This window comes from Erinaceus europaeus, chromosome 16 (assembly GCF_950295315.1).
Source record: "Erinaceus europaeus chromosome 16, mEriEur2.1, whole genome shotgun sequence".
NCBI lineage: Eukaryota > Metazoa > Chordata > Mammalia > Eulipotyphla > Erinaceidae > Erinaceus > Erinaceus europaeus.
In genome coordinates, this window is record NC_080177.1 from 78254086 (window position 1) to 78268390 (window position 14305).

At 50.4% G+C, this 14305-nt stretch overlaps 1 protein-coding gene across 3 annotated transcripts in view; it reads left to right on the top strand.

Annotated features, from left to right (window-relative positions):
- Positions 1-14305, top strand: part of DPF3 (double PHD fingers 3) — a 259572-nt gene that overhangs the window by 95484 nt on the left and 149783 nt on the right. For all 3 annotated transcript variants that reach the window (XM_007528429.3, XM_060175530.1, XM_060175529.1), the window contains exon 3: positions 6124-6231. In XM_007528429.3, the coding sequence (XP_007528491.1) occupies positions 6124-6231 (108 nt within the window). The remainder of the gene's footprint in view (positions 1-6123; positions 6232-14305) is intronic.

A 14305-nucleotide genomic window follows, 5' to 3' on the forward strand; every position in this document is an offset into this window, starting at 1 on the left:
CCCTGCAGGCAGGGTATGGGGGTTTGAACCCTGGTCCTTGCACACAATAACGTGCACTCTGCTGGTGCCTCCGCCCAGCACCCTGGTTTATAAGGTTCTTAGAAAAAGTGGTGCTCATCTGCCTACGTTTGGGTTGCCCAGGTCTGGCATAGGTTTTGGCCATCGCTGTTACTAAGTTCTTCAGGTGTTTCCTGGTTTAACTCTAAATTAAGAATACTCACCCAGAGCCCTGCCCCACTAGGGAAAGGTATAAACAGGCCGGGAGTATGGATCCACCTGCCAATGCCCATGTTCAGTGGAGAAGCGATTACAGAAGCCAGACCTTCCACCTTCTGCACCCCATAATGACCCTGGGTCCATGCTCCCAGAGGGATAAAGAATAGGAAAGCTATCAGGGGAGGGGATGGGGTACAGAGTTCTGGTGGTGAATATTGTACTCCTTTTATCCTATGATCCTGCTGATATTTTTATTTTGTAAATAAATTAATAATAATAATAAAAAGAATACTCCCCTAGTATGAAAGGGCTAATTGGGACCAAGTATGGGTGTAGGATAGCAGGTTAGTCAGCTCTGAACTTGGCTTTGTCTGGACCCTGGGGAATACCAGTCTGAGAGGTGGCCTGAGCTTCTGCAAAGCACCCAGGCTGAAATGTATCCCCTCAGGAATAAATAGTATCATCTGTATCACTGTCCTGGAGTAGACCGTGCTGTAAGCATTGAGCCGTTTCTGGTGATGACTTCCCTCAAAGAGGGATCGGAATCAAATCTCACATGTGAAGAAAAATAATCCTAGTTTTTGAATTTATTTGGTCTTTTGCAAATCAGCCCTAAGTCTGGTCCTCTCAGCGCAGGGGACTCAGAATTTCAGGGACCCTCCCCCACTCCCTAGCTATGCAGGAACCTATGGGATTATCCAGAACAGGAAGTATTAGGGTGACCCTTGAACATGACAAGCACTCAGCTCATAATACTAAATTCTCATGACGCCTCTAGGTTCTGTAACCCCTTATATGTTCTAAGCATCAGTGGAGGAAGGAAGGGCCAGAACTTCCAAATTATTTAAATCTCGAAACCCATGGGAGAAGTTGTGTGATTTAAATGAATCCTGGTAGATAGAGAAAATATTAATTTCTTTAATTTAGAACAGATGCTTCCGCTTTGGCTCATCAATAGAAAGGGATGACTAAGAAAAATGAAAGACAGATGAATGGATATATAGAAATGAAACTTTTGTAGCTTTTCTCTGCAAGACAAAAATGAAACCAGTTTCCTCTTAACTTTTAAAAACCACCAAGTGGAAGACAGCAGATGGGAGTAGGGTCAGGATATGAGGTCAGAGAGGATACAGTACAGAAGCAGAATCATGGTCACGGGGTGCAGTTTATTCCCGCTTTATTTATTTTATTATGTAATTAAAACACCTTATAAATTCTATTTTAGTGGTTGCGATTTATTATGTGTCTGGGATATACTTTTTTCATTTATTTATTTATTTATTTATTTATTTATTTATTTATTTTTGCCTCCAGGGTTATCGCTGGGGCTCGGTGCCTGCGCTACAAATCCACTGCTCCTGGAGGCCATTTTTCCCCATTATTTTTGCCGTTGTTGTTATTGTTGTCTTTGCTGCCGTTGTTTGATAGGACAGAGAAAAATGGAGAGAGGAGGGGAAGACAGAGAGGGGGAGAGAAAGACAGACACCTGCAGACCTGCTTCACCGCCTGTGAAGCGACTCCCCACCTCCCCTGCAAGTGGGTAGCCGGGGGCTCGAACTGGGATCCTTGTGCCTGTCTTCGTGCTTCGCACCATCTGCTGTGCTACCACCTGACCCTCCCCCTTTTTTTTAACGTTAGTTCTCTGTTGTTGGTCATGGCAGGCTGTGACAAACTCAAGCTGCTGATTTGCACGATATGCCCTTAGCTCCCAACTCTGCCTGCTTGACTCTGTTTACAACTTTCTCTGTCTCTTTGGTGAAGGTCAGTGAAGGGAAGCACCAGCTACACAGCTTTCTGTCACCTAAAAGAGACTATTGAGGGAAGAGGAGAGGTGCATTCTGTGAGGCTCAGGACAATAGCTCAGTGGGAAAGATACTACTTGGTAAGCCTGAGGCCACAGGATCAAATCCCAGAGAAGAGGAGGGAAACTTTTTTTTAAAAAAATTATTTATTCCCTTTTGTTGCCCTCATTGTTTTGTTATTGTAGTTATTATTGTTGTCATTGTTGGTGGATAGGACAGAGAGAAATGGAGAGAGGAGGGAAGACAGAGAGGGGGAGAGAAAGGCAGACACCCGCAGACCTGCTTCACCGCCTGTGAAGCGACTCCTCTGTAGGTGGGGAGCCAGGGGCTCGGACCGGGATCCTTAGGCCAGTCTTTATATTTCACTCCATGTGTGCTTAACCCGCTGTACTACCGCCCGACTCCCCATTATGAATGTTTTATGTCTACACTATACAGTGAGCTTTTAAAACGCAAAATCATAATCCGACTGTCCATATTTTTAGACCTGTAGTATTGGGTATACAATTAAGCGAACTAAAGTCCCTGAATGGGTTCATTACCCCCCCAACCCCCCATAGGGATATTCCAGTGGTTCTACCCTGGTCCCCATGGCTAGTCATGTCACTGGTAATCCTGTTCACTAAGTGGTTTTTGCAAGTGCCCCTGCCTCTTCGCTATTCCTACTGGACTTTACTTACAGAACCTGTTCTTGAAAGATGTTCAAGAAAGATGTTCTTGTAGTGCCAGCCTTCTCTCCAACTTTGGTTCAGGCCAGCGAAAGGAAGCACCAAGTACACTTTTCCCAATCTGAAAGAGAACATTAAGGGGAGAGAGTCACAGGCTACCAGGGTCAGGACAACAGTTCTAACTGAGACAGAGACAGAGACAGAGAGACAGAGAGACAGAGAGAAGGGAGAGCAGGGGCAAGTCTGAATAGAGGTGCTTGTTGGGAGACAGTGACTCACAAGCCTCGTCGCTGGCCCTGCCCAGGCTTCCTGTAAGGCACAGGTGGTGGGCAAGGACCCCCAGGCTCGCCGGCTCTGTGGCCCCTCCAGCCTGCTCCTGTGTAGGCACAGACTTTAGGGGAGGCTGCTCAGCCCTCCCTTTGGCTCCAGCAAGCTGTTAGCAGCTCACAGAAGTAAGAGATATCCCCTAATCTCTCCTGACAGCAATGGCACTAACGTCACCCCCTAGATAGTCTCTAGAAGAAATACTGTATATAATTGGCCGAGAGATATACTGGCAAAGTATCTATATCAACTAAAGGACAATTATTTGTCTCCTATGACAACCTCTATTATAATCATCAAATATGTAAAAATAAGTGAAACTTAAGGTTAACTTAGAGCCCACTGAAACTCTAGGTCTCTTCCCTTCCCATCTTGAGGCCAGATCCCATAACCCAATACCAGTTTGGATACAATAAATGACACTCAATGATTTACCAACTGGGAGAAAATCTAACCTCGACAGATTGAAGAAAGGAATATAAAAGCTGGAAAAGGGGAAGAACTGGCTCACTTTAATGATGGCCTTCTTTGGTCAATACCAAGCCACCCCATCATCTGGGGCTCTAGTCCTTGGATTCCCACATAGATATGATGGGCCTAGACCTCTAACAGATCCCTCTCTCCACCATCACTGGTCACTTCCAACAGGAACAGCATCATGACAGCAGTAGTAGGGACTCTCCAATGGGAGTCTGGGCCAGCCTAGTATGCCCCTTGAGGAAGACCTGAGTGAAATGAATGCAGCCTAGAATGTTGCCAGCTGTGGCCATGAACTTCAGGCTCAGACTGACATGGACTCAGAGGTTATACAGGCTCCTGTGCTATATATGAATAGACATGGGCTGTTGGTCAGACCGATTAAACAGTTCATCGTATTCTTATACTTTCCTCATGTTTGGGAGCTGCTCTCTGCCCTGGTCCAGCTTTCTAGGCCTGTTCTCAACTCTGACGCCACCTTCCCAGACAATACATTTAGTCCCCCTGCCTGTTAACTTTCAGGCTCAGGCAAAAATGACTAAAGTCACGGGCCCCTTGGAACATACCTAAACTAGACTTCCAAGCTTCTTCTCATCAGAAGACCCCTCATGTCATCTGCTCTGTTCCTACCTTTGGATTCCTGATTATTAAGCAATTTGACCCATTTTATATCTTACCACCTTTTAGCCACCAAGTTTCAGGTGCTATCATGACACCAATGAGAATTCCCTGGGTAGACGACCCCACCAGTGTGTCCTGGAACCTCGCCTCCCCAGAGCCCTATCCCTCTAGGGAAAGATAGAAACAGGCTCGGGGTATGGATTGACCTGCCAATGTCCATGTTTAGTGTAGAAGCAATTACAGAAACCAGAACTCTCATTTTCTGCTCTCCATACTCCCAGAAAAATAAAGAACAGGGAAGTTTCCAGTGGAGGGGATGGGACACGGAACTCTGGTGGAATTGTACCCCTGTTATCTTATAATCTTGTTCATCATTATTAAATCACTAATAAAAAATTTAAAAATAAATAAAACAACTGCCTTAAAAATAAAGTGGAAGAAGCTGGCATAGATCTTATTTATTTTTTAATTTTATTAGTGACTTAATACTGACTTACAAAAATATAAGATAATAGGGGTATAATTTCATACCATTCCCACCACCAGAATTCTGTATCTCCATTCCCATCATTGGAAGCTACAGCAGTTCTCCCAATGTTCAGATATGAGCTAACTATTATTTCAATAATTATCTCTCCGTATCTGTATATATTTGCCCATTTTTCCCCCCATGGTCCCATCTTCTCTTCCCTTTCAATTCACACTTATACCTGTTTCTACATCCAAATATCCCTCCCTTTTTCCTCCTCTCTCTCCAGTTCCTGAAGGAGTTTGGAGTTCAGAGTCCTCTGGTCATCTTCCCCCTGTCATTTCTCCCTCGCTGGGAGTAAGTGCCAAAATACTTTTTTTTAATTTTATTTTATTTATTTATTAATGAGAAATATAGGAGGAGAGAGAAAGAACCAGGCATCACCCTGGTACATGTGCTGCTGGGGATTGAACTCAGGACCTCATGCTTGAGAGTCCGATGCTTTATCCACTGTGCCACCTCCTGGACCACAGTACCAAAATTTTTTATGGGGAGCAGAGGGTGGGAGTTCTGGCTTCTGTAACTGCTTCTCTGCTGGACATGGGTATTGGCAAGTGAATCTATACCCCTCGCCTGGGGAAACACTTCCTTCCTTCCTTTTTAAAAAATTTCTTTATTGGGGAATAAATGTTTTATAGTCGACAGTAAATACAATAGTTTGTACATGCAAAACATTTCCCACTTTTCCATGGGAAACACTTTCTACTCCAGGTGGTTCATCCATCTGTCTGCAGGCTGCAATCTGTTGTTCCAGCCACTTACCCTGGATGTGGACAGGGGGTGGTAGGTGGAGAGTCACCACCTAGAAAACTGTGATCAGGTTGATTCTGGAAAGTTCACTCTGATGTTTCTAGACCAGAAGAGCAGAGCTGGCTTTGGGATATGGTAATGCTGTATGCTCACTGATACAGCAGAGTGAAGCATGGCAAACAAAGGAGAGGTGTGTGTGTGTGTGTGTGTGTGTGTGTGTGTGTGTGTGTAGGGCAGGGCAGGTGACCTACATTCTGCCTCTGCTGGCTCAAAACTATGCCTCTCTGAGTTCCACTGTCCTCTGACCTCACCTCTAGGCTCCAGAGTCCTCTGACCTCACCTCTGGGCTCCAGAGTCCTCTGACCTCACCTCTGGGCTCCAGTGTCCTCTGACCTCACCTCTGGGCTCCAGAGTCCTCTGACCTCACCTCTGGGCTCCAGGGTCCTTTGACCTCACCTCTGGGCTCCAGGGTCCTCTGACCTCACCTCTGGGCTCCAGGGTCCTCTGACCTCACCTCTGGGCTCCAGGGTCCTCTGACCTCACCTCTGCGCTCCAGTGTCCTCTGACCTCACCTCTGGGCTCCAGGGTCCTCTGACCTCACCTCTGGGCTCCAGTGTCCTCTGACCTCACCTCTGGGCTCCAGTGTCCTCTGCAGTAAATGAATGACACAGGCAGGGTGATTGCTAAGGCTCTTCTAACCTGGAGCCTTTAACCTTTCTGCTGTCTTTGTTCATAGGCCTCGCTCCAGGCCAGCTGTACACATATCCTGCCCGCTGCTGGCGCAAGAAGAGACGATTACACCCACCCGAGGACCCAAAGCTGCGTCTGCTGGAAATTAAACCTGGTCAGTGTGCCCTGGGGCTCAGCTGGACCCCTGTTGGGAGAGGTGGGGAGGGCCAGGCTGGCTCAGGATGTGCCCCTTTGTCTGTGAGCTGAGTTTTCTGGGAGATTGGATGTGTTTACTTGGGTCTCAAAAGTGCATCTGTTCTCCAGGTTAGATGTGTCCTTGTGTCCACCTGTCTGTCCTGTCTCCCCTCTGGGAATCTGTACTGTCCTCTAGTCATTCAAGAGAGTAACATAAACAGCCACTGGGGGTGAGGGGGGCAGGGGTGACAGGCCACAGGATGAAAGAGCTGAAGGAACTTAAGCTGCCATAGTAAAGGCATCTTGTCCCATGGTGTGTTTCTCACGGTCTATGAGCTTCCCGGCGACGCACATGGAAGGGGCCGATTGCTGCAAACAGTGGCAGCTTGGACTTGGACGTGGGGGACACTGGGCTCAGAATCTGCCTCTAGGTGATGTTGATGGCAGAAGCTGGTTGGTGTTTTTGACTACTGATCTGGTACCACGCTTCAGACTGGATGCTCACCGTCAGTCTGGCTGGCTGCAGACTGAGTGGTTGCCCTGGGCCCTCAGCTTTAAGGAAATCTCTGCTTTGGGTGGTGGCAGGGCTGGGATGTGGCAGGGTGAGGGGTGGCCTAATGCTGCTAGGTAGAACCACTCCCACCCACTCAGGGCAGCCCCCACCTCACTCCTGCCTTTCGACACGTGCTCCTCAGGCTCCTGTTTCTCTGCAGAATCTCTACTTAGAGTAACTTGGAATGTTTTCATCCATAGTTTCATGTTTATTATTATTTTGTAATTTATTATTATTTTTCTTTTTAAATTTTTTCTCTTTTGTTGCCCTTGTTTTTATCACTGTTGTTATTATGATTGTTGTTATTGATGTCATCATTGTTGGATAGGACAGAGAGAAATGGAGAGAAGAGGGGAAGACAAAGAGGGGGAGAGAAAGACAGACACCTGCAGACCTGTTTCACCGCCTGTGAAGCGACTTCCCTGCAGGTGAAGCGACTTCCCTGCTGGGGGCTCAAATTGGGATCCTTATACCGGTCTTTGCACTTGGCGCCATGTGCTCTTAACCCCCTGCACTACCGCCCAACCCCCCATAATTTCATGTTTATGTCCTTGCTTCAACCCATATTTCACTGGTGCATAAGTTTTATTTTCTTTTTTACACTTTATTTATTTTTATGAAAGGGAGAGAGAGAGAGAGAGAGAGAAGGAGAGAGACAGGCACCAGATCACCACTTAGCTCAGCTCTGGCTTGTAGTGATGTTGGGGATTGAACAGAATTTTTATCCAGCTGGGACAGAAGGGGACTGGATTCTTCAGTGTGTGCCATTCAAGTTGTCAAATGGCCTTGTGCAATTTACAGACCCTTGCAAACACTCCAGGTGATAATAGGACCCTCACCCCCCCACCACCAGACAGGTCTCCCAGAACAATCCAATCTAACCGAGACATCACACTGGCTGTGTGTGTCACTGCACATTTTCTAGTAGGTGCATTTAAAGAAGGCAAAGAAGAAACAGGTGAAGTTAATTTTAATCATTGGTTCTGGGTGACCGGCATCTTGGAGCACTGCATTTTTTTGCGCTCTTTCTCTGTGGTGTTCCACCGTAGAGTTGACACTTTCAGCCCAGTGCATTGTGGACTCACACCACATTGCAGCTGTGCGATTGCCACAGGAGCTGGTGGTGTCTGCAGCGGCTGGCGTGGGGGTAGGCCTGCACTCGGGGGGTGGGAGTCACCCCAGAGAGCATGGTGGACCTGCAGAGTCTTTCCCCTCAGCCCACGCCTGCTGAATCAGAACCTGCATTTTATCAAAACCCAAGGACTGCGCCCCCAGAATGCATGCTGATGTCTGAGAGACACTGGTGGTTATGAGCTCACAGGTGGTGAGGCCACAAGCCAGCATGTAATGCCTGTGTATCACCTACATTAGTTTATTAAGTGAAAACAAATTCCCATAAGAAGATTCCATTTTGGACATGGGGCCTCCCTTCTTCCTTATTCCAGATCCATTGTTGTTCTCTCTCTATTTTATTATTATCTTTACTTATTGGATAGCGACAGCCAGAAATCGAGAGGTTAGGGGGAGACAGAGAGACACCCGGAGCTCTGCTTCATCACTCTCAAAGCTTTCCTCCTGCATGTGGGGTCCTGGGGCTGGAACCCAAGACCGTGCGTGTTGTAACATGTCTGCTCAACCAGGTATACCGCCACCTGGTCCCTCAGACCCACCGCTCTTGAACTCTTGGGAGAGGCATGGCTGAGGGCTGACCCTACCCGCCTCACCCCAACCCACTTTCTGCGTGGCCTGTTGTACTGTCTTCCATTCAGAGCTTTGCAGGTGATGCTGTAGAAAAAGGGTGGGGAGCAGGGGGAGACTTCCCCTCCGGGGAGGAAGTGCACCTCAGCATGTGTGAGGCCCAGGTTTGGACCCTGACAGTGCTGGGGTCCTCCAAAAGACAGAGAGAGAGGGAGACTGGCTGCAGGTACTTGCTGGATTGGCTCGTGGGCTTTGAGGGAGGGGTGTCTGACTAATCAGTATCTGCTGCTGGTTGGAAGTTCGAGTCCCCGCGCCTCTGGGTGTGTTTCCTCACCTGTACTACAGGCGCAGAGCCCCTTGGGGTTCCCAGCTAGCACAGGGGCCTTATGCAATAGCAGCTGCTCTCTTCTTCAACTCTTATTTTTAAAAATTATTTATTTATTTATTCCCTTTTGTTGCCTTTGTTTTATTGTTGTAGTTATTATTGTTGTTATTGTTGTTGTTGTTGGATAGGACAGAGAGAAATGGAGAGAGGAGGGGAAGACAGAGGAGGAGAGAAAGACAGACACCTGCAGACCTGCTTCACAGCCTGTGAAGTGACTCCCCTGTAGGTGGGGAGCCGGGGGCTTGAGCTGGAATCCTTATGCCGGTCCCTGCGCTTTGCGCCACCTGCGCTTAGCCCGCTGCGCTACCGCCAGACTCCCAAACAGATTTTAAAAAAAATATTATCTTGATTTATTGAATAGAGACAACCAGAAGTCAAGAGGAAGGGGGTGATAGAGAGGGAGAGAGACAGAGAGGCACCTGCAGCCCTGCTTCACCACTCACGAAGCTTCCCCCTGCAGGTGGGGACCAGGGGCTCACACCTGGGTCCTTGTACATTGTAGTGTGTGCGCTCAACCGAGTGTGCCATCGCCCGGCCCCCTCTGAGGAGCAGGATTGTCTTGAGGAATGAGTTTCCTTCTGCACCAGACCCTTCCACGGATAATGAGGCAATGCCGCGAGTAATTTATCAAGCCAACACACACTTCATCCCTCTTGTGTGTGTGTGTTCCTGCCCGAGTCCAGTAGAATGTGTTATCCGGCCCTTGGCCTCAGGTCTGTAGAACTGAGAGCAGAGCGAGGTCAGGGAAGGATGCCCGAGAAGGCTTAAGGGCAGGGTAGCGGCATCCTGCACTTGTGATTCAGCACCCCAAAGCGCAGAGCTCGTGTGGGTTGAGTGGACACTGTGGGGGGAACAAGGTAGCTGGATTCTAGCTGTGTAGCTCTTTGTCCCTGTGCTAAATCCCATGCTGATAGTCCCAGCCCTGCTGTCCTCACCCTGTGCCCTTTGTGGTGAACATGCCAGTCTGCCTGTGTTTCACTACTTGTTGAAAAATAAAAATGTGTCTCTGTGGGGGTGGGACTCGGCTGAGTGCTGGGGAGAGCTCTTTGGACTCTGAAAGCATTCTGTTCTCAGTGTCCCTGGAGCAGGGTGTTTCTCACGCCTGGAGGTTCCCCCACCCCCAATCAGTCTTGCATAAACATCTCACAACCTCCCACTTGCCTGGGCGTCTGAAGGACAACACATACGATGTTATTTCTCTTTGCTGACTGACAGTGAACTTCAGTGTTCTCCGCGCCCTGCCCTTAGCTGCAGAGGCAAACCCACCGGTGCTTCATGGAACCACCACCGGTACAGCTCACGAAACACGCGGCGACCTGATGGTCTTTGGACCACCTCCTCCAAAAGGGAGTTCTGTCCTTGTGTGTGGGAAATTGGGCTGGCAGGAGGGAAAGGCAGGTGGACCCACCAGAAGGTCTGGAGCAGGGCAGATGGTGAACAAAAGCCAGCTGATTAAAACAGAACCAAACCAAATTAAAAACCTTTAACTTTTTTTTTGGAACAGCCTTTTACTTCTGCGTCTCTGGATTAAATGCTCCTGACAGTCTGTTTTGATCCATGTAAGATCTTCCACCCTAGACCTTTGGGTCCCCACGGTCGAGAATTTATCTTTAGGAATTTCCCAAGAGCCCCAGGGGTGAAGCCAAGGGAAGACCCCAAAGAAGGGGTGGGGCTTCTGGAACCAGTGCCATGTTGCACCATGCGGACCTGGTGTGCTCAGGCCAGAAGGGCTCCCACGGCACCTGGGTCTTGTCAGTCCCTTCTGCTCTGGGACACTTAGGGTACAGCACGGTCCATTGCCACCCTTTTAGATTCCAAGGGTAGCGGAAGGGAAGGCAGCCAAGAACAGATCTCACTCTCTCTCTCTCTCTCTCTCTCTCTCTCTCTCTCTCGGCAGCTGCTCAGTGACTGGGGGTGAATGACCAGGACAGTCGCCACCCACCACACATTGCTGGAGGCATATGAGCAGTAGGACAGAGCCCAGGTGCCCGAACACAGGGGGTGCCATAGCGACTTACAGCCGAGCCCCAGGCACTGCAGAGGGTGTCTCTCCAGGGCTGGTCTGGGCTGCAGGGCCTGCTTTGCCTGCATGGGCTGCTGTGCCCACCACCCTGAACTGCCAGGACTCTACAGATGGGAGCAGGCCGTGGCCAACTTCCCCAGCTTTTGAAAACCCTGCATCTTAATTAGTTCCCTACTGCTTTTGTGCATGGCACACATTTAATAGTCTCCAGGCTTCTTCCACCATTTGCTCTCTGATGTTCAGCATGATTTCTCTCCTCTTCAAGCCAGTCCCTCTGACTCCTCCAACACCCTCCCTGTCCTCCCTGTCCGGGAGCGACTTACACGAAACGCCAATGTGCCAAGCCCATAGGCTGAGATTGATGAGCCTGTCAGCCGGCTCCCTCTGCCCTGCGCCCTCCCATGCTCCCTGGGGCTCCTCACGGGATGAGCCGGTTGGGGGTGGTGAGACAGGAGGAGGCAAAGAAAGGGACCCGCCAGGTGTGAGCCAGTGGACGACGTGACCTTCTCCTGGCCCTCTGAGGAGTCTGACTGTGTCCTTCCGAGGGGAAGGACGTTGTGGCTCCCACCCCCATCTGTCAGTGCTTATCTCTCCGCACGGGGGGGGGGGGGGGGTTGCCTGAGCTTGGTACGGCTGGGAGAATGGATGCCTTCAAGTGCATCAGGGGGAAATGACCAGTCATTTATCTCTTTCCTGCAGTGTCAGATCCTGCAGCTATCCGTCCTGAAAGTCTGCAGAGGCAGTCTTTCCAGCTCTTGTTGGCCCCATGAGCAGGGGAGTCAGAGCGAGGTGGGCAGGCCACTGCAGACCCCCACTTATAGTGACTTGTGCTCCCTCTGCTTCCCTCGCAGCTTTGGGGGAGAATAGGGGGGGTCCGGGAGACCTGCTGGCTTTCCACAGGACCCGGGGGACTTGGCCTGATTGAGATGGGTGGCAGCTGGAGTTGGCAGGGACAGGTATGGAGGCATAGGCTGCAGGCAGAGGACAGGCCACCAGGCCACCACAAGTCCACATCCCTCTCCTTCTCTTGAACATATATTTATTTATTTATTATTGGATAGAAACAGAGAAATTTAGAGAGGAGGAGGAGATAGAGAGGGTTGGAGACAAGAGAGACCCACCTGCAGCCCTGCTCCACCACTCGTGAAGCTTTCCCCCTTCAGGTGGGGCCTTGTGTGTGCTGACCAGCGGTGCCACTGCATGGCCCCCCTTTCTCTCTCTGCCTGAAGGTGGGTGCCGCAGGGCGGCCCACCAGGGCCAGAGGGGCTTGGCACATAGTAGGTGGACATACACCTTTATTTAAGAGACAAAGGAGAGAAAAGTGCTTTCGGGCTGGGGGCTGCTCAGCAGTAGAGTGAACCCTTGCCCGCTTGAGGCCCTGGGTTCAAACCCTGGGCTGCATATGAAACCCAAAGACAAGAGAGAACAGAACTCCACACGTGGTGGAGAAAGTGGCAAATTGAGAAGGTGTTTGTATGTGCCCTTGGGCTGGGAGAACAAGAATATCACACCGTCCTGTTCAGTGCACATGAGGTGGCGGGTGGGCCAGAGAGGAGAACCCTATACCAGCACCCAGCCTGGGACGAGGGCACCAACCCGCACGGCCGTGCTGCCAGTCTGTGCTTCTCAGTCAGAAAGGTCCTTCCCGGGGCTGAGCACTGTGCTTGGCAGGAGCAGAGCCCCTGTGGATGCCAGGGTTGCAAGGCAGACCCTTCTACCTCTCTACTCCTCCACCCTTCCACACATCCACTCCTCCACCCCTCCATGCCTCCACCCTCCATGCCTCCAACTCTCCACCCCTCCACCCCTCCACCTCTTCGGCTCTCCACCTCTCCACCTTTCCAACCCTCCACACCACCACCCTGCCACTTTTCTACCCCTCCACCCCTCCACCCTTCTACCTCTCTACCCCTCCACCTCTCCACTCCTCTACCTCTCCACCTCTCCACCCTTCCAACCCTCCACACCACCACCCTGCACTTCTCCAACGCTGCACCCCTGCACCCCTCCACTCTCTACCCCTCTACCCCTCCACCCCTCCACCCTTCTACCTCTCTACCTCTCCACTCCTCTACCTCTCCACCTCTCCACCCTTCCAACCCTCCACACCACCACCCTGCCACTTCTCCACCCCTGCACCCCTCCACCCCTCCACCTCTCTACCCCTCCACCCCTCTACCCCTCCACCTCTCCACCCTTTCACCCATCCACCTTTCCACCCCTCTACCCCACCACCTCTCACTCCTCCACCCCTCCACCTATCCACCCCTCCGCCCCTCCACCCCTCCACCTCTCCACCCCTCCACTCCTTCACCACTTCACCCCTTCACCCTGCCACCCTTCCACCCCTCCACCTCTCCACCCCTCCACCCCTTCACCCCTTCACCCTTCCACCCCTCCACCCCTGCACCCGTCCAGCCCTTCACTCCCTGGCTGTGTGCCTCACCTGTCGTCTCCCTCTCTGTGTAGTGCCATGGTGCCAGCTGCTCTGCTGGGGTTGTTCTGAGTGTCCTGTGGCTCGCTGGTCAGGGAGGTCTGGCTGTGGAGCTGTCGTGCTGCTGGGCTGGGGAGGGCTGTGTGCCATCTTGGCCAAAGTTGTCCCTCTTCCTAGAACCCATTTGCTTCTGCAGGGAGCACCTTTGGAAGAAGACTGGGTAACCCAGAACAGGGTAACATTCCCTGTCTCTTCTTTTTGTTTATTTTATTTTATTAGTAATTTAATAGTGGTTACAAGATTATAAGATAATAGGGATACAACTCTGCACCTCCCCCACCACCAAAGTTCCTTGCCCCCCACCCCCCATGGTAACCATGGTATTTCTCCCAAGATCGTAGTTATGGGTTGGCTGTATATATTTTCTTTTTTTCTTTCGAGTTCATGTGCTGCAATTCTCTGTATTCCGTACATGAGTGAGACCATCCCATAGTCCCCTTCTTCCTCTTCCCACTCAGATAAGTGAAACAATACCTGACTTTCTCAGGTGTTCTCCAGAATCTCTTCCCTCTCGGCAACGGTGTAAAACAAAGGTTCCTTGTCACGAAGGTTCTGAATCCCAGCCCTAACAGTTCTTGCTCTGGGAATATGGACCAAAATTCTTTTTTTTTTGGGGGGGGAGGGGGATGTGCAGAAGGAAGGAGCTTTGGCTTCTATAATAGTTTCCCCAGTAGAGTCTTTTCAGAAGCCAAGTCTAGCATCTTCTACACAGAAGAGAAGAACTGACAGCTGTGGACTCCACCTCCTGTGAGAGAGCCCAGCGTCCTGTGCCCAGGGTGCAGACATGCACTTGGAAGGACTCTAGCTTCACTGAGGCCAGTGTTAGCTGGCCTTCCTCTCCTGCCCCTGTCTCCTCCTCTACCTCTTCTTCTTCTCCTCCTCCTTAATCATCATCATCATC